General features: G+C 46.5%; 1 protein-coding gene across 1 annotated transcript in view; it reads left to right on the forward strand.

Moving 5' to 3' along the window:
• The window catches only part of LRRC36 (leucine rich repeat containing 36), a 663,184-nt gene that overhangs the window by 325,242 nt on the left and 315,085 nt on the right, over positions 1-22,857 (forward strand). Inside the window, 3 exon segments of the mRNA XM_030203754.1 lie at positions 8,576-8,603; positions 14,431-14,439; positions 15,252-15,689. Of these exon segments, the coding sequence (XP_030059614.1) occupies positions 8,576-8,603; positions 14,431-14,439; positions 15,252-15,689 (475 nt within the window).

Below are 22,857 nucleotides of genomic sequence, written 5' to 3' on the forward strand. Positions count from 1 at the left end.
GGAGAATGGATGGGGCCATGTACCGTACAATTCTGAGTGACAACCTCCTTCCCTCCGCCAGGGCCTTAAAAATGGGTCGTGGCTGGGTCTTCCAGCACGACAATGACCCAAAACATACAGCCAAGGCAACAAAGGAGTGGCTCAGGAAGAAGCACATTAGGGTCATGGAGTGGCCTAGCCAGTCACCAGACCTTAATCCCATTGAAAACTTATGGAGGGAGCTGAAGCTGCGAGTTGCCAAGCGACAGCCCAGAACTCTTAATGATTTAGAGATGATCTGCAAAGAGGAGTGGACCAAAATTCCTCCTGACATGTGTGCAAACCTCATCATCAACTACAGAAGACGTCTGACCGCTGTGCTTGCCAACAAGGGTTTTGCCACCAAGTATTAGGTCTTGTTTGCCAGAGGGATTAAATACTTATTTCCCTCTGCAGAATGCAAATAAATTCATATACTTTCCACAATGTGATTTTCCGGATTTAATTTGTGATGTGCTATCTCTCACTGTTACCAATAACCTACCCTTCAATTATGGGCTGCTCATGTCTTTGTCAGTGGGCAAACTTACAAAATCAGCAAGGGATCAAATACTTATTTCCACCACTGTAAGTACATAAGTAGTGCCATACTGGGAAAGACCAAAGGTCCATCTAGCCCAGCATCCTGTCACCGACAGTGGCCAATCCAGGTCAAGGGCACCTGGCACGCTCCCCAAACGTAAAAACATTCCAGACAAGTTTATACCTAAAATGCGGAATTTTTCCAAGTCCATTTAATAGCGGTCTATGGACTTGTCCTTTAGGAATCTATCTAACCCCTTTTTAAACTCCGTCAAGCTAACCGCCCGTACCACGTTCTCCGGCAACGAATTCCAGAGTCTAATTACACGTTGGGTGAAGAAAAATTTTCTCCGATTCGTTTTAAATTACCACACTGTAGCTTCAACTCATGCCCTCTAGTCCTAGTATTTTTGGATAGCGTGAACAGTCGCTTCACATCCACCCGATCCATTCCACTCATTATTTTATACACTTCTATCATATCTCCCCTCAGCCGTCTCTTCTCCAAGCTGAAAAGCCCTAGCCTTCTCAGCCTCTCTTCATAGGAAAGTCGTCCCATCCCCACTATCATTTTCGTCGCCCTTCGCTGTACCTTTTCCAATTCTACTATATCTTTTTTTGAGATACGGAGACCAGTACTGAACACAATACTCCAGGTGCGGTCGCACCATGGAGCGATACAACGGCATTATAACATCCGCACACCTGGACTCCATACCCTTCCTAATAACACCCAACATTCTATTCGCTTTCCTAGCCGCAGCAGCACACTGAGCAGAAGGTTTCAGCGTATCATCGACGACGACACCCAGATCCCTTCTTGATCCGTAACTCCTAACGCGGAACCTTGCAAGACGTAGCTATAATTCGGGTTCCTCTTACCCACATGCATCACTTTGCACTTGTCAACATTGAACTTCATCTGCCACTTGCACGCCCATTCTCCCAGTCTCGCAAGGTCCTCCTGTAATCGTTCACATTCCTCCTGCGACTTGACGACCCTGAATAATTTTGTGTCATCGGCGAATTTAATTACCTCACTAGTTATTCCCATCTCTAGGTCATTTATAAATACATTAAAAAGCAACGGACCCAGCACAGACCCCTGCGGGACCCCACTAACTACCCTCCTCCACTGAGAATACTGGCCACGCAATCCTACTCTCTGCTTCCTATCTTTCAACCAGTTCTTAATCCATAATAATACCCTACCTCCGATTCCATGACTCTGCAATTTCTTCAGGAGTCTTTCGTGCGGCACGTTGTCAAACGCCTTCTGAAAATCCAGATATACAATATCAACCGGCTCCCCATTGTCCACATGTTTGCTTACCCCCTCAAAAAAATGCATTAGATTGGTGAGGCAAGACTTCCCTTCACTAAATCCGTGCTGACTTTGTCTCATCAGTCCATGTTTTTGTATATGCTCTGCAATTTTATTCTTAATAATAGCCTCCACCATCTTGCCCGGCACCGACGTCAGACTCACCGGTCTATAATTTCCAGGATCTCCTCTGGAACCCTTCTTAAAAATCGGAGTAACATTGGCTACCCTCCAGTCTTCCGGTACTACACTCGATTTTAGGGACAGATTGCATATTTCTAACAGTAGCTCCGCAAGTTCATTTTTTAGTTCTATTAATACTCTGGGATGAATGCCATCAGGTCCCGGTGATTTACTACTCTTCAGCTTGCTGAACTGACCCATTACATCCTCCAAGGTTACAGAGAATTTGTTTAGTTTCTCCGACTCCCCCGCTTCAAATATTCTTTCCGGCACCGGTGTCCCCTCCAAATCCTCCTCGGTGAAGACCGAAGCAAAGAATTCATTTAATTTCTCCGCTACGGCTTTGTCCTCCTTGATCGCCCCTTTAACACCATTTTCGTCCAGCGGCCCAACCGACTCTTTGGCCGGTTTCCTGCTTTTAATGTATCTAAAAAAATTTTTACTATGTATTTTTGCTTCCAACGCTAATTTCTTCTCAAAGTCCTTTTTTGCCCTCCTTATCTCCGCTTTGCATTTGGCTTGGCATTCCTTATGATCTATCCTGTTACTTTCAGTTGGTTCTCTTCTCCACTTTCTGAAGGATTGTTTTTTGGCTCTAATGATTTCCTTTATCTTACTGTTTAGCCACGCCGGCTGACGTTTAGTCTTTTTTCCCTTTTTTCTAATACGTGGAATATATTGTCCTGAACCTCCAGGATGGTGTTTTTAAACAGCATCCACGCCTGATGCAAGTTTTTTACTCTGCGAGCTGCTCCTTTCAGTCTTTTTTTCACCATTTTTCTCATTTTGTCGTAATCACCTTTTCTATAGTTAAACGCTAGCGTACTTGATTTCCTAGTTTCACTTCCTTCAATGCCAATATCAAAACCGATCATATTATGATCACTGTTATCAAGCGGCCCTCGTATCGTTACCCCCTGCACTAGATCATGAGCACCACTAAGGACTAAGTCTAGTATTTTCCTTCTCTTGTCGGCTCCTGAACTAGCTGTTCCATGAAGCTGTCCTTGATTTCATCAAGAAATCTTATGTCCCTTGCGTGTACAGATGTTACATTAACCCAGTCTATATGCGGGTAATTGAAATCCCCCATTATTATTGTGTTGCCCAGTTTGTTTGCGTCCCTGATTTCCTTTAACATTTCCGCATCCGTCTGTTCGTCCTGGCCAGGCGGACGGTAGTACACTCCTATCACTATCCTTTTCCCCTTTGCACATGGAATTTCAATCCACAGTGATTCCAAGGAGTGTTTTGTTTCCTGCAGAATTTTCAATCTATTTGATTCAAGGCTCTCGTTAATATACAATGCTACCCCTCCACCAATCCGATTCACCCTATCACTACAATATAATTTGTACCCCGGTATGACAGTGTCCCACTGGTTATCCTCCTTCCACCAGGTCTCAGAGATGCCTATTATATCTAATTTTTCATTTAGTGCAATATATTCCAACTCCCCCATCTTATTTCTTAGGCTCCTGGCATTCGCATATAGACATTTCAAACTATGTTTGTTGTTCCTAAGTACATCATGCTTAGTACTTGACAGTATTAATTGGCAATCTTTTGTCTGATTTTTATTGTTATTTAAAGATACCCGATCTACTACAATCTCTTTTGCAACCTCACTATCAGGATACTCTATCTTCCCTGTTATGGTGATATCTTTGAAAGATACCTTATCCCGAACCATGCTCTTTTGAGCGACTGTTGGCCTTCCCCCCATTTCTAGTTTAAAAGCTGCTCTATCTCCTTCTTAAACGCCGATGCCAGCAGCCTGGTCCCACTCTGGTTAAGATGGAGCCCATCCTTTCGGAATAGGCTCCCCCTTCCCCAGAATGTTGCCCAGTTCCTAACAAATCTAAAGCCCTCCTCCCTGCACCATCGTCTCATCCACGCATTGAGACTCTGGAGCTCTGCCTGTCTCTTGGGCCCTGCGCGTGGCACAGGTAGCATTTCAGAAAATGCTACCCTGGAGGATCTGGATTTCAGCTTTCTACCTAAGAGCCTAAATTTTGCTTCCAGAACCTCTCTCCCACATTTTCCTATGTCATTAGTACCCACATGTACCAAGACAGCCGTCTCCTCCCCAGCACTATATAAAATCCTATCTAGGTGACGCGTGAGGTCCGCCACCTTCGCACCAGGCAGGCAAGTCACCAGGCGATCCTCACGTCCACCAGCCACCCAGCTATCTATATGCCTAATAATCGAATCACCAAGTACAACAGCTGTCCTAACCTTTCCCTCCCGGGCAACATTTGGAGATATATCCTTGGTGCGAAAGGATAATACATCCCCTGGTGGGCAGGTCCTGGCTACAGGAGTACTTCCTACTTCACCAGGGTGATGCTCTCCTTCTAGGAGACCTCCCTCCTCCAAGGTAGCACAGGGGCTACCTGACTGGAGGTGGGACTTCTCTACAACATCCCTGTAGGTCTCCTCTATGTACCTCTCTGTCTCCCTCAGCTCCATCAAGTCTGCTACTCTAGCCTCAAGAGAACGGACACGTTCTCTGAGAGCTAGGAGCTCTTTGCATCGGGCACACACATATGACACCTCACCAATTGGGAGATAATCATACATGTGACACTCAATGCAAAAGACTGGATAGCACCCCTCTCGCTGCTGGACTGCTGACTCCATCTTAGTGTTTTTGAGTTTTTCCGTAATTTAAAACTTGCTAAAGTATTAAGGATATCAGCCTATCACTAACTTACAGTTCCTCCTTTAAACCCCAATCTTCAAGTTCCGAAAGCACAAGCAAAATTTGTTCACTTACCAGAGAAATATCCTCTTCTCCCAGAACTTATTAGAAGGAAAGCGCGGCACCTTGAGCAGAGGCCCCGAGTGGATCGGAACGGACCTGGGAGTCACTCCGGCGAAGGCTCCGAGGATATGCAGATGAGCTGCAAGTCCTCCACGGCACCTGGTTCGAGAAAAGTTCAGGATGCTTTCCCTGGGCACCCTTCTCCCCATGATTCAGGAAAATGATTGGCTATGCTCTCTGGACTTAAAGGATGCTTATACCCACATTTCGATACTTCCAGCTCACAGAAAGTATCTACGGTTTCGGTTGGGAATGCAGCACTTTCAGTACTGTGTGCTGCCCTTTGGCTTGGCGTCTGCGCCCAGAGTATTTACCAAGTGCCTGGCAGTCGTTGCAACGTCGCTACGCAGGCTGGGAGTGCATGTGTTCCCTTATCTCGACAATTGGCTGGTGAAGAGCACCTCCCAGGCAGGAGCTTTACAGTCCATTCAGATGACTATTTAACTGCTGGAGCTTCTAGGGTTTGTCATCAATTACCCAAAGTCCCATCTCAACCCAGTTCAAAAGTTGGAATTCATTGGAGCTCTGTTGTGTACGAGGACAGCTTGTGCCTACCTTCCCGAGCCAAGAGTGGACAATCTTCTGTCTCTAGCCTGCAGGGTTCAAGCGTCTCAACAGATCACGGCTCGGCAGATGTTGAGACTTCTGGGGCACATGGCTTCCACAGTTCATGTAACTCCCATGGCACGTCTTCACATGAGATCGGCTCAGTGGACCCTAGCTTCCCAGTGGTTTCAAGTTGCAGGGAATCTAGAAGATGTGATCCAGCTGTCCATCGACTTTCGGAATTCACTTCAGTGGTGGACAATTCGATCCAATCTGGTTTTCGGACGCCCATTCCAAATTCCTCAGCCACAAAAAGTGCTGACGACGGATGCATCCCTCCTCGGGTGGGGAGCGCATGTAGATGGGCTTCACACTCAAGGAGCTTGGTCCCTTCAGGAAAAGAGTCTTCAGATCAACCTCCTGGAGTTGCGAGCGATCTGGAACGCTCTAAAGGCTTTCAGAGATCAGTTATCCAATCAAATTATCCTGATTCAAACAATCAGGTTGCAATGTACTACACAAACAAGCAAAGGGGCACCGGATCTCGCCCTTTGTGTCAGGAGGCTGTGCAGATGTGGCTTTTGGCTCGTCAACACAGCATGTGTCTCCAAGCTGTATATCTGGCCGGCGTAAACAACAGTCTGGCTGACAGATTGAGCAGGATAATGCAACCTCACGAGTGATCACTCAACATGGCTATCGCCAGGAAGATCTTCCGAGCGTGGGGCACCCCCTCAGTGGATTTATTTGCCACTCAATTCAATCACAAGGTCCCTCAGTTCTGTTCCAGACTACAGACCCACGGCAGGCTAGCATCGGATACCTTTCTCCTTCATTGGGGGACAGGCCTTCTGTATGCGTATCCTCCCATACCTTTGGTGGGGAAGACTTTGCTGAAACTCAGGCAAGACTGCGGAACCATGATTCTGATTGCGCCTTTTTGGCCCCGTCAAATTTGGTTCCCTCTTCTTCTGGAGTTGTCCTCCGAAGAACCATGGAGATTGGAGTGTTTTCCAACCCTCATTACTCAGAACGAGGGGGCGCTTCTGCATACCAACCTCCAGTCTCTGGCTCTCACAGCCTGGATATTGAGGGCGTAGAGTTCGCCTCCTTGGGTCTTTCTGAGGGTGTCTCCGGAGTCTTGCTTGCTTCCAGGAAAGAATCCACTAAAAGATGTTACTCTTTTAAATGGAAGAGGTTTGCCGTCTGGTGTGACAGCAGGGACCTAGACCCCTTTTCATGTCCTACACAGACCTTGCTTGAATACCTTCTACATTTATCAGAGTCTGGTCTCAAGACCAACTTCGTAAGAGTTCACCTTAGTGCGATTAGTGCTTACCATCAACGTGTAGAAGGTCAGCCTATCTCTGGACAGCCTTTAGTTGTTCGCTTCATGAGAGGTTTGCTTTTGTCAAAGCCCCCTGTCAAACCTCCTCCGGTGTCATGGGATCTCAATGTCGTTCTCACCCAGCTGATGAAACCCCCTTTCGAGCCACTGAATTCCTGCCATCTGAAGTACTTGACCTGGAAGGTCATTTTCTTGGTGGCGGTTACTTCAGCTCGTAGGGTCAGTGAGCTTCAGGCTCTAGTGGTTCATGCTCCTTACCTTAAATTTCATCATCACAGAGTAGTCCTCCGCAGTCACCCTAAGTTCTTGCCAAAGGTGGTGTCGGAGTTCCATCTGAACCAGTCAATTGTCTTGCCAACATTTTTTCCTCGTCCTCATACAAGTCCTGGCGAAAGCAAGCTGCACACTTTAGACTGCAAAAGAGCATTGGCCTTTTATGTGGAGCGGACAAGCCCCCACAGACAGTCCGCCCAGTTGTTTATTTCTTTTAATCCCAACAAGAGGGGAGTTGCTGTCGGGAAACGCACCATCTCTAATTGGCTAGCAGATTGCATTTCCTTCACTTATGCCCAAGCTGGGCTGACTTTAGAGGGCCATGTCACGGCTCATAATGTTAGGGCCATTGCTGCGTCAGTGGCTCATCTGAGGTCAGCCACTATTGAAGAGATCTGCAAGGCTGCGACGTGGTCATCAGTCCACACATTCACATCTCACTACTGCCTTCAGCAGGATAGTCGACGCGACAGTCGGTTTGGGCAGTCGGTGCTGCAGAATCTGTTTGGGGTTTAGAATCCAACTCCAACCCTCCTAGGCCCATTTTTATTCTGTTCCAGGCTGCACTCTCAGTTAGATGTTTCTTGTTTCAGGTCAATCTTTGTTATGCCCTCGCCGTTGCGAGGCCCAATTGACCATTCTTTGTTGTGTTGAGTGAGCCTGGGGGCTAGGGATACCCCACATGTGAGTATATCAGCCTGCTTGTCCTCGGAGAAAGCAAAGTTTCTTACCTGAAGCAGGTGTTCTCCGAGGACAGCAGGCTGTATATTCTCACAAACCCTCCCACCCCCCCCCCCTTTGGAGTTGTATTTCTTTCATCTTTTGGATCCAACTGAGGAGCGTGTCCGCGCGGCGAGCAGGAAGACGTGCGCGTGCGCGCATGCACGGTGCGATTGCTCACGCGATGGAACACTGTTTGAAGAGACTTTTTAGATTTTACTAGAAAATCCTCCGGGCCGACGTGACGTCACCCACATGTGAGAGTATACAGCCTGCTGTCCTCGGAGAACACCTGCTTCAGGTAAGAAACTTTGCTATATTGCTGGTATGAAACAGCTGTCCCAAAGCTAAGAGCTTGGTGTAAATTTCTGAGCATGCACAGCACTTCCAATGTGCCACAGTTTCCTTTTTTATAGTCATTTTATTAATGTAATAAGAAATTCACACCTATGCTTATACAATAGTACAACTTTCACAAACATCAACAAGCCAGCATCAACCAGACAAGGAAAACAATGCATCATAAAGCATGTACAAACTCCAGTTCCCCCCATCCCTCTCTCCCCCTACCCTAGTCAACAAAAGGGAGTCAATGAAGTACAATAATACCAGCCATAGACAAGGGGTATTATGAGGAACATCATATAGGCCCCACGGTGTCCCTATCAGTATGAAAAGACCTGTCCAGAATTGATAAAGTCACCAGATTCCTAAGAAAGAGCCCATGATTGTGTCATATTTCATAGCCGAACGCTTAGTCATCAAATAGAGATGATCAAGTTTAGCCAAGAGTTGCACCCTACAGGGTAGGCCCACCTGTTTCCACTCAGATTACGGACAAATTTTAGTTGTTGTTGCAACCAATTTCTGGTAGTCCTCTTCCACCCCCAAAGATGCTCCGTTCAGCAGAAATGTATGCATTACCAGCAGTAAAGTAATATTTAACAAGTCCCCCCATAGTTGGACAACAAGCTTCCAGTAGGTCTGAACTTTGACACAATCCCATCAAATGTGTAGGAAAGTTCCTCTTTGGGTACAGCCTCTCCAGCGATGTTCTGTACCATAGCTATATATCCTCTGAAGTCTATTAGGTGTGTGGTACAATTTGAACAGAATTTTGAATATAAGAATAGCCATAATGGGTCAGGCCAATGGTCCATCTAACCCAGTATCCTGCTTCCAACAGTGGTCAATCCAGGACATATGTACCTGGCAGAAACCCAGATAGTAGTAACATTCCATGCTATCAATCCCAGGGCAAACAGTAGCTTCCCCCATGTTTCTCTCTATAGCAGACCATGGACTTTTCCTGTAGGAACTTGTCCAAAACTTTTTTAAAACCCAGATACACTAACCGTTGTTACTACTTCCTCTGGCAAAAAGTTCCAGAGTTTAATATTCTTTAAGTGAAAAAATATTTCCTCCTATTTGTTTTAAAAGTATTTTAAAACTCTGGTGGAAATCTCGGGCCCTTGCTGATTTCTTACACTTTAAGTTCATGCTGACCTCCTTCCAATCTGCTCTTTTACGTGCCAAACAGGATTATTATATCCAACTGACCAACTCTCTTGGCTCTAATCCTCGACTTCTCTTCACCATATTGAACTCTCTCCTCAAGGCGCCCCCTCCCCCAACTCCCCCTTCATTATCTCCTCAGACCCTTGCTGAATTCTTTCACAACAAGGTTCAAAAGATAAACCTTGCTTTCTCTACCTCACCACCTCTCCTTCCACTAGTCCGTTCCCCTCTCTCTCCTTCCCCTCATTCCCTTTCCTCCTTTCCTGAAGTTACTATTGAGGAAACTACACTTCTCCTTTCTTCCTCAAAATGTACCACCTGTTCCTCTGATCCCATTCCCACCCACCTTCTTAATGCCATCTCTCCTGCTCTTATTCCTTTATCTGTCACATTCTCAACCTCTCACTTTCCACTGCGACTGTCCCTGCTGCCTTTAAACATGCTGTGGTCACACCTCTCCTTAAGAAGCCTTCACTCGACCCTACTTGTCCCTCTAATTACCGACCCATCTCCCTCCTTCCTTTTCTCTCCAAATTACTTGAGCGTGCTGTTCGCCGCTGCCTTGATTTTCTCTCCTCACATGCTATTCTTGACCCACTACAATCTGGTTTTCGCCCTCTCCACTCAACCAAAACTGCGCTTACTAAAGTCTCCAATGACCTATTACTGGCTAAATCCAGAGGTCAATATTCCATCCTCATTCTTCTTGATCTTTCCGCTGCTTTTGACACTGTCGATCATAGCATACTTCTCGATACCCTGTCCTCACTTGGATTACAGGGCTCTGTCCTTTCCTGGTTCTCTTCCTAACTCTCCCTCCGCACCTTTAGTGTTCACTCTGGTGGATCCTCTTCTACTTCTATCCCTCTGCCTGTCGGCGTACCTCAGGGTTCTGTTCTTGGTCCACTCCTCTTTTCTATCTACACTTCCTCCCTTGGTTCATTAATCTCATCCCATGGCTTTTCCTACCATTTCTATGCTGATGACTCCCAAATCTACCTTTCTACCCCTGATATCTCACCTTGCATCCAAACCAAAGTTTCAGCGTGCTTGTCTGACATTGCTGTCTGGATGTCTCAACGCCACCTGAAATTAAATATAACCAAAACCGAGCTTCTCATTTTTCCCCCCAAACCCACCTCCCCGCTCCCCCCGTTTTCTATTTCTGTTGATGGCTTTCTCATTCTCCCTGTCTCCTCAGCTCGAAACCTTGGGGTCATCTTTGACTCTTCTCTCTCCTTCTCTGCTGATATCCAGCAGATTGCCAAGACCTGTCGTTTCTTTCTTTACAACATCCGTAAAATCCGCCCCTTTCTTTCCGAGCACTCTACCAAAACCCTCATCCACACCCTTGTCACCTCTCGTTTAGACTACTGCAATCTGCTTCTTGCTGGCCTCCCACTTAGTCACCTCTCCCCCCTCCAGTCGGTTCAAAACTCTGCTGCCGTCTCGTCTTCCACCAGGGTCGCTTTACTCATACTACCCCTCTCCTCAAGACCCTTCACTGGCTCCCTATCCGTTTTCGCATCCTGTTCAAACTTCTTCTACTAACCTATAAATGTACTCACTCTGCTGCTCCCCAGTATCTCTCCACACTCGTCCTTCCCTACACCCCTTCCCGTGCACTCCGCTCCATGGATAAATCCTTCTTATCTGTTCCCTTCTCCATTACTGCCAACTCCAGACTTCGCGCCTTCTGTCTCGCTGCACCCTACGCCTGGAATAAACTTCCTGAGCCCCTACGTATTGCCCCATCCTTGGCCACCTTTAAATCTAGACTGAAAGCCCACCTCTTTAACATTGCTTTTGACTCGTAACCACTCGCCTCCACCTACCCTCCTCTCTTCCTTCCCGTTCACATTAATTGATTTGATTTGCTTACTTTATTTTTTGTCTATTAGATTGTAAGCTCTTTGAGCAGGGACTGTCTTTCTTCTATGTTTGTGCAGCGCTGCGTACGCCTTGTAGTGCTATAGAAATGCTAAATAGTAGTAGTAGTAGTAATTTCCATGTAATGTCATTGAGTGTCCCCTGGTTTTTGTACTTTTTTGAAAGAGTGAAAATTGATTCACTTTTACCCGTTCTACGTCACTTAGAATTTTGTTTGTACACCTCAATCATATCCCTCCTCAGACATCTCTTTTCCAAGCTGAAGAGCCCTAACCTATTTAGTCTTTCTTCATATGGGAGGAGTTCCAGCCTCTTTATCATTTTGGTTGCTCTTCTTTGAACTTTATCTAACACTGTTATATCTTTTTTGAGATCGGTGACCAGACTTGAACGCAATACTCAAGCTGAGGTTGCACCATGGAACGATTCAGAGGCATTATAGTATTCTTAGTCCTATTTACTATCCCTTTCCTAATAATTCCTAGCATTCTGTTTGCTTTTTTGGCCGCTGCAGCACACTGAGCACATGATTTCAGCTTGATTTTTTTTCTTGGATGCTGACTCCTATGGTGGACTCTAGCATCAGGCGACCCTCAGGGGGAGGAATGCTGGCTTCGGCCTAACCCCTGTTAAGCCTTTCCTCAGCTGAGAGGTGCCCAGCTCTACCACCGGCTGCCTTTCAGGTGCTGTGGAGGACTTGCAGCTCATCTGCATATCCTTATAGCCTTCTCCGGGGTGACACCCAGGTCCACTCCGATCCACTCAGGGCCTCCACTCTAGGTGCCGCGCGCCGGGGCATTTTTCTCTTTACATCTAATCTTCTTCCCAGTTGTTAAAGTACCTCAGTCATTTATGGCCCCCTATTCACATTCTCTTCCTAGCCCTGTCCCTTCCTAATCTTTTCCCTCACCCCTACCTCTCTCCGCTACAGGAACTCACTCCATCGACTTCATCACCTCACCTTCTCTCCTACCCTCTTCCTCCCTCTTGGCTTTTAATCTCCGTCTCTTTCTTCCCTCCATTTTGCCTTCCCCATTCCACCTAAATACCTCTCGCCTTCGACGCCTTCGTGGCCACACCTCTCCTACCCTCCTCCACTCTCTCTTACTCCTTCTCTTACTCTCAGCTGGTGACATCAATCCCAATCCTGGCCCTCCTCACCAACTTTTATCTACAGATGTCACCGCGACCTCTCTAACCTCATCTCTATTCCTCTACTCCCCTCCTCTTCTCTGCCCTTCTCTTGCGCCCTATGGAATGCCCACTCTATCTGTAACAAACTCCCCTATATCCAGGACCTCTTTATCTCGTGTCACCTCCATCTGCTTGCCATAACAGAAACCTGGCTCTGCCCTGATGACTCTGTTTCAGTCGCAGCCCTCTGCCATGGCGGTTATCTTTTTTCACATACTCCTCGCCCTGCTGGTCGCGGGGGCGGTATTGGACTACTTCTCTCTCCCTCCTCCAGAATTCAACCCCTTCTTCCACCTCAATCTCACTGTTTTTCCTCCTTTGAAGTCCACTCTATCTGCCTTTTCTCTCCTCTGCCTCTTCGAATAGCGGTCATTTATCGTCCCCCTGATAAGTCCCTTTCATCCTTTCTCAGTGACTTTGATGCCTGGCTTGCCTTCTTCCATGATCCTTCCTCCCCCTCTCTCATCCTTGGTGACTTTAATATTCCTGCTAATGATCCTTCCAACTCTTATATTTCCAAGTTACTCGCTTTAACATCCTCCTTTAATCTCCAACTATGCTCCACCTCCCCCACTCATCAAAATGGTCACTGTCTTGATCTCATCTTCTCCTCTAACTGTTCACCGTCTAGTTTCCTTGCCTCTGATCTTCCCCTCTCTGATCACCATCGTATAACTTTCACACTTAAATCTCCTCCCTCCCAGTCCCGTCCTATCTTATCTAATTTATCTAGGAATCTTCACGATATTGACCCTTCCTCTCTATCCTCCCATGTTTCAAACCTCCTCTCTTCTGTGGCAACATCCGTAAAATCCGCCCCTTTCTTTCCGAGCACTCTACCACGTCTGTCAACAAGGCTGTTTCTTTTTACAACAATACTCTATCCTCTGCCTTAGACACTCTTGCACCTTTGATGACCCACCCTATAAGGCGTACAAAACCCCAACCTTGGGGGGCATAATCGAACGGGGCGCCCAAGTTTTCCTGAGGACGTCCTCGCAGGACATCCCGGCGAAGGGGCGGGGAAACCAGTATTATCAAAACAAGATGGGTGGCCATCTTTCGTTTTGATAATACGGTTAGGGACGCCCAAATCTCAACATTTAGGTCGACCTTAGAGATGGTCGTCCTTAGAGATGGTCGTCCCCGGTTTTCAGCGATAATGGAAACCAAGGATGCCCATCTCAGAAACGGCCAAATCCAAGCCATTTGGTTGTGGAAGGAGCCAGCATTCGTAGTGCACTGGTCCCCCTCACATGCCAGGACACCAACCGGTCACCCTAGGGGGCACTGCAGTGGACTTCAGAAATTGCTCCCAGGTGCATAGCTCCCTTACCTTTGGGTGCTAAGCCCCCCCAAAACTCACTACACACAACTGTACAATACTACCATAGCCCTAAGGGGTGAAGGGAGGCACCTACATGTGGGTACAGTGGGTTTGTGGTGGGATTTGAAGGGCTCACATTTACCATCACAAGTGTAACAGGTGGGGGAGGGGGTGAGCCTGGGTCAACCTGCCTGAAGTGCACTGCACCCACTAAAACTGCTCCAGGGACCTGCATACTGCTGTCATGGAGCTGGGTATGATATTAAAGGCTGGCAAAAAATATTTTTAAAGTTTTTTTTAGGGTGGGAGGGGGTTAGTGACCACTGGGGGAGTAAGAGGAGATAATCCTCGATTCCCTCCGGTGGTCATCTGGTCAGTTCGGGCACCTTTTTGAGGCTTGGTTGCAAGAAAAAATGGACCAAGTAAAGTCGGCCAAGTGCTTGTCAGGGACGACCTTCTTTTTTCCATTATCGTCCGAGGACGCCCATGTGTTAGGCACGCCCCAGTCCCACCTTCGCTATGCTTCCGACACGCCCCCGTGAACTTTGGTCGTCCCCGCGACGGAAAGCAGTTGAGGACGCCCAAAATCGGCTTTTGATTATGACGATTTGGGCGACCCTGGGAGATGGATGCCCATCTTGCAATTTGTGTCGAAAGATGGGAGTCCTATTTCGAAAATAAGCCTGATGGTGACATATAGTAACATAGTAACAAAGTAGATGATGGCAGAAAAAGACCTGCACGGTCCATCCAGTCTGCCCAACAAGATAAACTCACATGTGCTACTTTTTGTGTATACCTTACCTTGTTTTGTACCTGTCCTTTTCAGGGCACAGACCGTATAAGTCTGCCCAGCACTATCCCCGCCTCCCAACCACCAGCCCCGCCTCCCACCACCGGTTCTGTCACAGACCGTATAAGTCTGCCCAGCACTATCCCCACCTCCCAACCACCAGTCCCGCCTCCCACCACCGGCTGTGTCACAGACTGTATAAGTCTGCCCAGCACCATCCCCGCCTCCCGCCACCGGATCTGCCACCATATGAAGTGAAACTTTCATTTGAGATTCATTGTCTTCCCATAGGCAGGCGTCAGTCTAAATTCTTTATACTAGATTTTCAGCTATTTAGTGAAATCAGTGATAGTACATGGCCATTGCTTCCCCTTACCCTGAAGAGGTAATTTATAAAAATGATGTGGCTTTGTCAGTTACCTAAGCTCTTGCCCAGTATTTAAGAATTCTTCAGTCCTCCTACAAGGTTGCTACAATTTCATATAACATGTTGAAATACTCCACCCTAAAAGAAAGCCTCCCCTGCTATACTGGTTACTGAAAAGATATGAATTCTTGCTATCATCTGCCAGAATTTAAAGAAAGCTATGGTAAATTTACCACAGTGAACCAAAGAATTTCTGCTGGCACATGTAGTGGCTGGTGCTGTATATCTTGCAGATGTGGCACAGGAGATCCTGATGTTTTGAAATGTTAACTGTAATTGGTTTTATTTTTTTCTGTTTTTTGTTTGTTTTTTGACAGAATGCCAACCTCTTTTGTCACCATCACGCTCATCATTGCGCTGCCCAGGAAAACTTTCACTGGGTCGTTTAAAAGAAGGTTGTCGAGTGACATTTGCAGAATGTTCATCTTTAGAGTCCAATTTGGAGAAAGGCATTACTTCTGAGGGTATCAATGACATTTCTCTCACCAGGACAGCGTATTTCAATGAGAAGGACAAAACCTCTCTGCCAAAAACATATATATCCAAAGATACTGGTCTAACTACTTATGGAAATTCCTACCTTGCCTCCTCTCCCTTGAAGAATGACACAGTACAAAATTCTGATGTTGACAAAAGGAGCCAGAAAGAATGTAGTACAAAGCTCACAGATGATCTGAAGCTGCCGTTCCAGCCATATTATGGTGAGGCCATAAAGCAACAGTCCAGCAGAGAGAAGTTATCAATGTTCAGCTCAGGTAAATAAATATATCAGTGCAGCATGCCTTTGAAGAACATCAGAAGCAAGCAGCTTCTTTTTCTCAGGCCTGTCACACTTATTTCAATTCTCACTTTAGTCATTTTGAGCTTTAACTACCCTTTTGGGGTTTTGTGGTCCTGAGACAGTTTTTTTTTGCTGAGTCTCGAGCTGGGGTGCCTATTTGGCTTATTCTGAACCAGCTTCTCAGCTGTGTTTCAGTTGAGTTGAGGGTGCCTTCCTGGGCTTGTTCTCCTGACCCAGTTTAATGCCTGGTTTTCTGTTGAGTTGGAGGTGCCTTATTTGATATAAGCTCCTGTTAAAAAAAAGGCAGATGTTCTGTGGGGCTGAGGTATATCTCAGAGGTCTCTGAGATCCATACCTCCCTCCCCTCCCCCAAACTTCCACTGTCTCCTTTGGAAGTCAGCCTGCATTTGGTGAGCCTCTTCTGATTTATTTCAGTGCACTAGTGTTGTCTGTGTTTCTGTTTCTTTTTAAACATATCTCACGGTTTCGTGAGGGTTTTTACCTCCTTTTTTGTTTTTGCTTCTTTTTAAACATATACAGATATCTGGTCTGTTCATTTGTCACAGCAGGGACTCTTTCCTACTCAGCTGCATGAGTTAATGACAGACAGGCCAATGATCAGAAGCAAACGTGAGTGCTAGAGGCTATTAGCGCAATACTAGTGCCCACATTTGGTACCACACCATGATCAGAGCCACCGAGCATGTGAAACAGTGCGCTCACAGGCTCTGACCACAAGTAGCATGCAAATGCATGTTAAACAGATATTTTATTATTACTCACCAATGATCAGCAGGCAGCACGCCAAACCCTACGCCAGCTCAGATCTTGTGTTAGGGTTTGCAGAACATTGGGAAGGAATGGTGAGCCCTGTCCAGCATGCATTTGTATGCTAGCAGGCCCCCTACAGGAACCCTGCCCTCCCACCTCAAGCCAGTGAGAGGGGCTAGAGGTCCGGTGAACCTCCAGTCCCCCTGACCCCCCCCCCCCCAGTGGATCTCCAGCCCTCTTAACCCCACTTGCACCCCAATAAAAAAAATCCCTGGTTTCCCAGTGGGCTGTGAACACAAGTGCCCAGCCTGGTGGTCTAGCGGCCCCCTTCCCCGCCCCCCCATACCTGAGTGGCAGGATGCACTGGGTGGGGCTTCACCACCATATAAGCAAAAACTCCCTTATTTGGTGGTAAAGCCCCGTCCAGTGCATTCCAGGATGGATCAGGGGGACTGGAGATCCACCGGACCTCCAGCCCCCATGTGGCTGGCTTTGGGGAGCACTAGGCCACCAGGGCCTTGCATTGCAAGGGGGTCTGGGGTCCCATGGACCTCCAGCCCCTGTGTTTGACAGATTGTGGGCTTTTGACAGCCTGGACCTGTCAAACATGCGCTTGAGTATTGTGCCTGAGTGCATGCTCAGGCACAATCCTCCCGCACTTTTACCGTATAATCAGAGATAATAGCATGATCTAATTTGCATGCTAATATCTCTGAACATAGGAGCGGCAAAGCCCCACGCTGTTCCAGTGCTATTTTTAGAGTGCTGTTTGGAACAGCGCGGGGCTTTTGATCATCTGCAAAGCCTTGCTCTTCCAGTTTCTTTAAGCAGCTATTACTTCTCTGTAACTGTTTTTAGCTACTCCTGTTTCTGTGCTGCTTTAAAATCCTGTCACAGTTTTTTTCCTGGAATAGCAAACAGGCGCCGAGTGTCTTTCAACAACAGAAGAGATCAACAGAAAGCAGACACTGAAAGTCCAAACAGGTTCTTTATTCGTACAGACGACGTGGCCACGTTTCTCCAATAAGGATGCATCAGAGGTGATGACATAAAACAGCTAACCAGGGACAAGAAAGGCTTAGCCCAGATAGCACAACTGATCAGCCAAGATGACTTCAGCAGTAGTTTTTTCACAGAAAGTGGAGGTTTGAAGCTGCTGCTCCACTTTCTGTGAAAAAACTGCTGCTGAAGTCATCTTGGAAGTCATTCTTTGAAGGAGTAAACAAACGTGGACAAAGGGGAGCCGGTTGATATTGTGTATCTGGATTTTCAAAAGGCGTTTGACAAGGTACCTCATGAAAGGCTACAGAGGAAATTGGAGGGTCATGGGATAGGAGGAAAAGTCCTACTGTGGATTAAAAACTGGTTGAAGGATAGGAAACAGAGAGTGGGGTTAAATGGGCAGTATTCACAATGGAGAAGGGTAGTTAGTGGGGTTCCTCAGGGGTCTGTGCTAGGACCGCTGCTTTTTAATATATTTATAAGTTATTTAGAGATGGGAGTAGCTAGCGAGGTAATTAAATTTGCTGATGACACAAAGTTATTCAAAGTCGTTAATTCGCGACAGGATTGTGAAAAATTACAGAAGGACTTTACGAGACTGGGAGACTGGGCGGCTAGATGGCAGATGACGTTTAATGTGAGCAAGTGCAAGGTGATGCATGTGGGAAAAAAGAATCCGAATTATAGCTATGTCATGCAAGGTTCCACGTTAGGAATTACAGACCAAGAAAGGGATCTGGGTGTCGTCGATAATACACTGAAACCTTCTGCTCAGTGTGCTGCTGCGGCTCGGAAAGCAAATAGAATGTTGGGTATTATTAGGAAAGGTATGGAAAACAGGTGTGAGGATGTTATAATGCCGTTATATCGCTCCATGGTGCAACCGCACCTTGAGTATTGTGTTCAATTCTGGTCGCCGCATCTCAAGAAAGATATAGTGGAATTGGAAAAGGTGCAGCGAAGGGCGACTAAAATGATAGCAGGGATGGGACGACTTCCCTATGAAGAAAGACTAAGGAGGCTAGGGCTTTTCAGCTTGGAGAAGAGACGGCTGAGGGGAGACATGATAGAGGTATATAAAATAATGAGTGGAGTGGAACAGGTGGATGTGAAGCGTCTGTTCACGCTTTCCAAAAATACTAGGACTAGGGGGCATGCGATGAAACTACAGTGTAGTAAATTTAAAACAAATCGGAGAAAATTTTTCTTCACCCAACGCGTAATTAAACTCTGGAATTTGTTGTCGGAGAACGTGGTGGAGGCGGTTAGCTTGGCGGAGTTTAAAAAGGGGTTAGACAGTTTTCTAAAGGACAAGTCCATAAACCGCTACTAAATGGACTTGGGAAAAATCCATAATTCTAGGAATAACATGTATAGAATGTTTGTACGTTTGGGAAGCTTGCTAGGTGCCCTTGGCCTGGATTGGCCGCTGTCGTGGACAGGATGCTGGGCTCGATGGACCCTTGGTCTTTTCCCAGTGTGGCATTATTTATGTACTTATGGATGATCAGTTGTGCTATCCGTGCTAAGCCTTTCTTGTCCCTGGTTAGCTGTTTTATGTCACTACCCCTGATACAGTTTTTTTCTTGCCATAATTTTCTTCCTGTTTCTGCCAGCTGGTGTTTGATTTTTTTCTAATTATGCTGCTGACTATCCTAGCTTTATGACTTACAGGCCTAGATGCACTAAACAATCGTAAGAGCCCTTCCCTTACCGATTCCCTTAGCGAATCGGTAAGGAACGGGCATGCATCGAGGAATAGGAATGCAAATGAGCTGCTCGTTGTAGCTCACTTGCATTCTCTATTCCATCGTTAAACACTCGGCCAATCGTCCGGTCGAGCATGCGCAGAGCAGCCAATTGTTATGCTGGCTGCTCTGCGCATGCCAAATACGCCTCCCTGTGCCACCCGAAGAAGTCGTGCCGCTCACCCCTCCGATGAGGCAGTGCAGTTGAGGAGGCCCATTAAAAAAAAACGTCTGTTTTGGCCGTCATTCCCCCCCCCCCCCCAAGATGCCGCGCCGCTCACCCCCTCTGATGCAGCTCTGTGTAGTTGAGGACGCCGATAAAAAAAACGTCCATTTTGGCCATTATTTCCCCCCCCCCCCCCCCCCCAGTGCAATAATAAAAACGTCTTTTTTGGCCGTGCTTCACTCAGCTGAGAGACCTTGGAAGTCCCTGAGCCAATCACAGCACTGTGATTGGCTCAAAGACTTCCAGGTCTCTCAGCTGAGGGAAGCACTGCCAAAAAAGATGTTTTTATTATTACAGTGGGGGAAATGACGGCCAAAATGGACGTTTTTTTTAATGGGCGTCCTCAACTGCACTGAGCCGCATCGGAGGGGGTGAGTGGCGCGGCGTCTTTTGGGGGAGGGGGGAATGACGGCCAAAATAGACGTCTTTTTTGAAGCGGGGGTCCCTGACGAGCACTTGACTTCCCCCCCCCCCCCCCCCGACTTTTTGTTTTTGTTACTTTTGTAGCAGTTTTCAATCCCGCGCAGCCCCAACGAGAGGTATAGACCTCTCGTTAGATTTTCCAGTGTTAAGGCAATCGGAAAAGGTTAGTGCATCTCATCACAGTAGGGTTTCTACACAATTTGCTCATCTGCATTCTGTTTTCGTTAGTTGCTACCGTCATCGGAAAAAAGTCTTTAGTGCATGCCAGGGTTTACTACTTGCTCGTTAATGGCTCGTTAAGTTTAGTGGGCTCAGTAGGCAAATCTGGACATTTATTAGTTGTTCTCTCCTTGCGTTTTAAAAAAAAGGCAGCTCACATTTAGTGCTTCCTTTATTCTTTCTTCGCTATGGATCCTGAGGTCAGCTAATTGCTAATTTTGTGAGCTATATTTGTGAATACGCTGGAATATACTGTTTATTTGTATGTTGGTTCTCGTATCAGCTGTATGTTGTGCCTTATGTGGTCTTACTTTTCACAGTGTAAGATCTCCTATCTATATGTTTGTGCTAGAGATTAGACTGTTTATCTTGGCCTAGGACCTTGGATGTATTTCCCACAAGAATTGATTCTCTGTTTTCTGATATTATGAAGTTATCTATAACATAGTAACATAGGAACATAGTAAATGACGGCAGAAAAAGACCTGCATGGTCCATCCAGTCTGCCCAACAAACTCATATGTGCTACTTGTTGTGTATACCCTACTTTGATTTGTACCTGTCCTCTTCAGGGCACAGACCGTATAAGTCTGCCCAGCACTATCCCCGCCTCCCGCCACCGGCTCTGCCACCCTATCTCGGCTAAGCTCCTTAGGATCCATTCCTTCTGAACAGGATTCCTTTATGTTTATCCCACGCATGTTTGAATTCCGTTACCGTTTTCATTTCCACCACCTCCCGCGGGAGGGCATTCCAAGCATCCACTACTCCGTGAAAAAATACTTCCTGACATTTTTCTTGAGTCTGTCCCCCTTCAATCTCATTTCATGTCCTCTCGTTCTACCGCCTTCGCACCTCCGGAAAAGGTTAGTTTGTGGATTAATACTTTTCAAATATTTGAACGTCTGTATCATATCACCCCTGTTTCTCCTTTCTTCCAGAGTATACATGTTCAGGTCATCAAGTCTCTCCTCATACGTCTTGTAATGCAAATCCCTTACCATTCTCGTAGCTTTTCTTTGCACCGCTTCAATTCTTTTTACATCCTTCGCAAGGTACGGCCTCCAAAACTGAACACAGTACTCTAGGTGGGGCCTCACCAACGACTTATACAGGGGCATCAACACCCCCTTTCTTCTGCTGGTCACACCTCTCTCTATACAGCCTAACAACCTTCTAGCTACGGCCACCGCCTTGTCACACTGTTTCGTCGCCTTCAGATCCTCGAATACTATCACCCCAAGATCCCTCTCCCCGTCCGTACCTATCAGATTCTCCCCGCCTAACACATACATCTCCCGAGGATTTCTATTTCCTAAGTGCATCACTTTGCATTTCTTCGCATTGAATTTTAATTGCCAAACCTTAGACCATTCTTCTAGCTTCCTCAGATCCTTTTTCATGTTTTCCACTCCCTCCCGGGTGTCCACTCTGTTACAGGTCTTAGTATCATCCTCAAATAGGCAAACTTTACCTTCTAACCCTTCGGCAATGTCACTCACAAATATATTGAACAGAATCGGTCTCAGCACCAATCCCTGAGGCACACCACTACTCACCTTTCCCTCCTCCGATCGAATTCCATTCACCACCACCCTCTGGCTTCTGTCCGTCAACCAGTTCCTAATTCAGTTCACCACTTCGGGTCCTATCTTCAGCCCATCCAGTTTATTTAAGAGCCTCCTGTGGGGAACCGTGTCAAAAGCTTTGCTGAAATCTAAGTAGATTACGTCCGTAGCTCGTCCCTGATTCAATTCTCCTGTCACCCAATCAAAGAACTCAATGAGATTCGTTTGGCACGATTCCCCTTTGGTAAAACCATATTGTCTCGGATCTTGCAACTTATTGGCTTCCAGGAAATTCACTATCCTTTCCTTCAGCATCGTTTCCATTACTTTTCCAATAACCGAAGTGAGGCTTACCGGCCTGTAGTTTCCAGCTTCTTCCCTATCACCACTCTTGTGAAGAGGGACCACTTCCGCCGTTCTCCAATCTCTCGGAACCTCTCCCGTCTGCAAGGATATGTTAAACAAATCTTTAAGAGGACCCGCCAGAACCTCTCTGAGCTCCCTCAATATCCTGGGGTGGATCCCATCCGGTCCCATGGCTTTATCCACCTTTAGCTTTTCAAGCTGTTCATACACACTCTCTTCCGTGAACGGTGCTCTATCCACTTCAATCTCATTTGTACTTTTTGCAGTCCATCGCGGTCCTTCTCCAGGATTTTCTTCTGTGAAAACAGAACAAAAGTATCTATTTAGCAAATTTGCTTTTTCTTCATCATTATCCACATAGCGGTTCGCAGTATCTTTTAGTCTCACAATTCCCTTTTTAGTCATTCTCCTTTCACTTATATACCTGAAGAAATTTTTGTCACCCCTCCTTATGTTTCTAGCCATTTGTTCTTCCGCTTGCGCTTTTGCCAGACGTATCTCTCTCTTGGCTTCTTTCAGTTTCATCCTGTATTCCTCCTTGTGTTCCTTTTCTTTAGTTTCTGTTTCTGCAAGGGAAAAAAGATCCCTTTCTTCCTTTATTTTCTGTCCTAGAGACATTTTCTACTCATTAAAAAAAAATCAGAACTGAATTATTTAACTATGCATAGAGCTTCCCCAGTAGGCTCTGTTTAAGGTAAGGCAGTTGTGTTTTTCATTCTGTTTACATTTCCTGTTTGGTCAAAGCTGTACAATTCAGCTGTTGGCTGTTCTACCAAATCAGATGGCCACAATCTGCTTCAGCATAAGCTACTGAGCTGG

The sequence above is a fragment of the Microcaecilia unicolor genome, chromosome 5 (assembly GCF_901765095.1).
Source record: "Microcaecilia unicolor chromosome 5, aMicUni1.1, whole genome shotgun sequence".
NCBI classification, from domain to species: domain Eukaryota; kingdom Metazoa; phylum Chordata; class Amphibia; order Gymnophiona; family Siphonopidae; genus Microcaecilia; species Microcaecilia unicolor.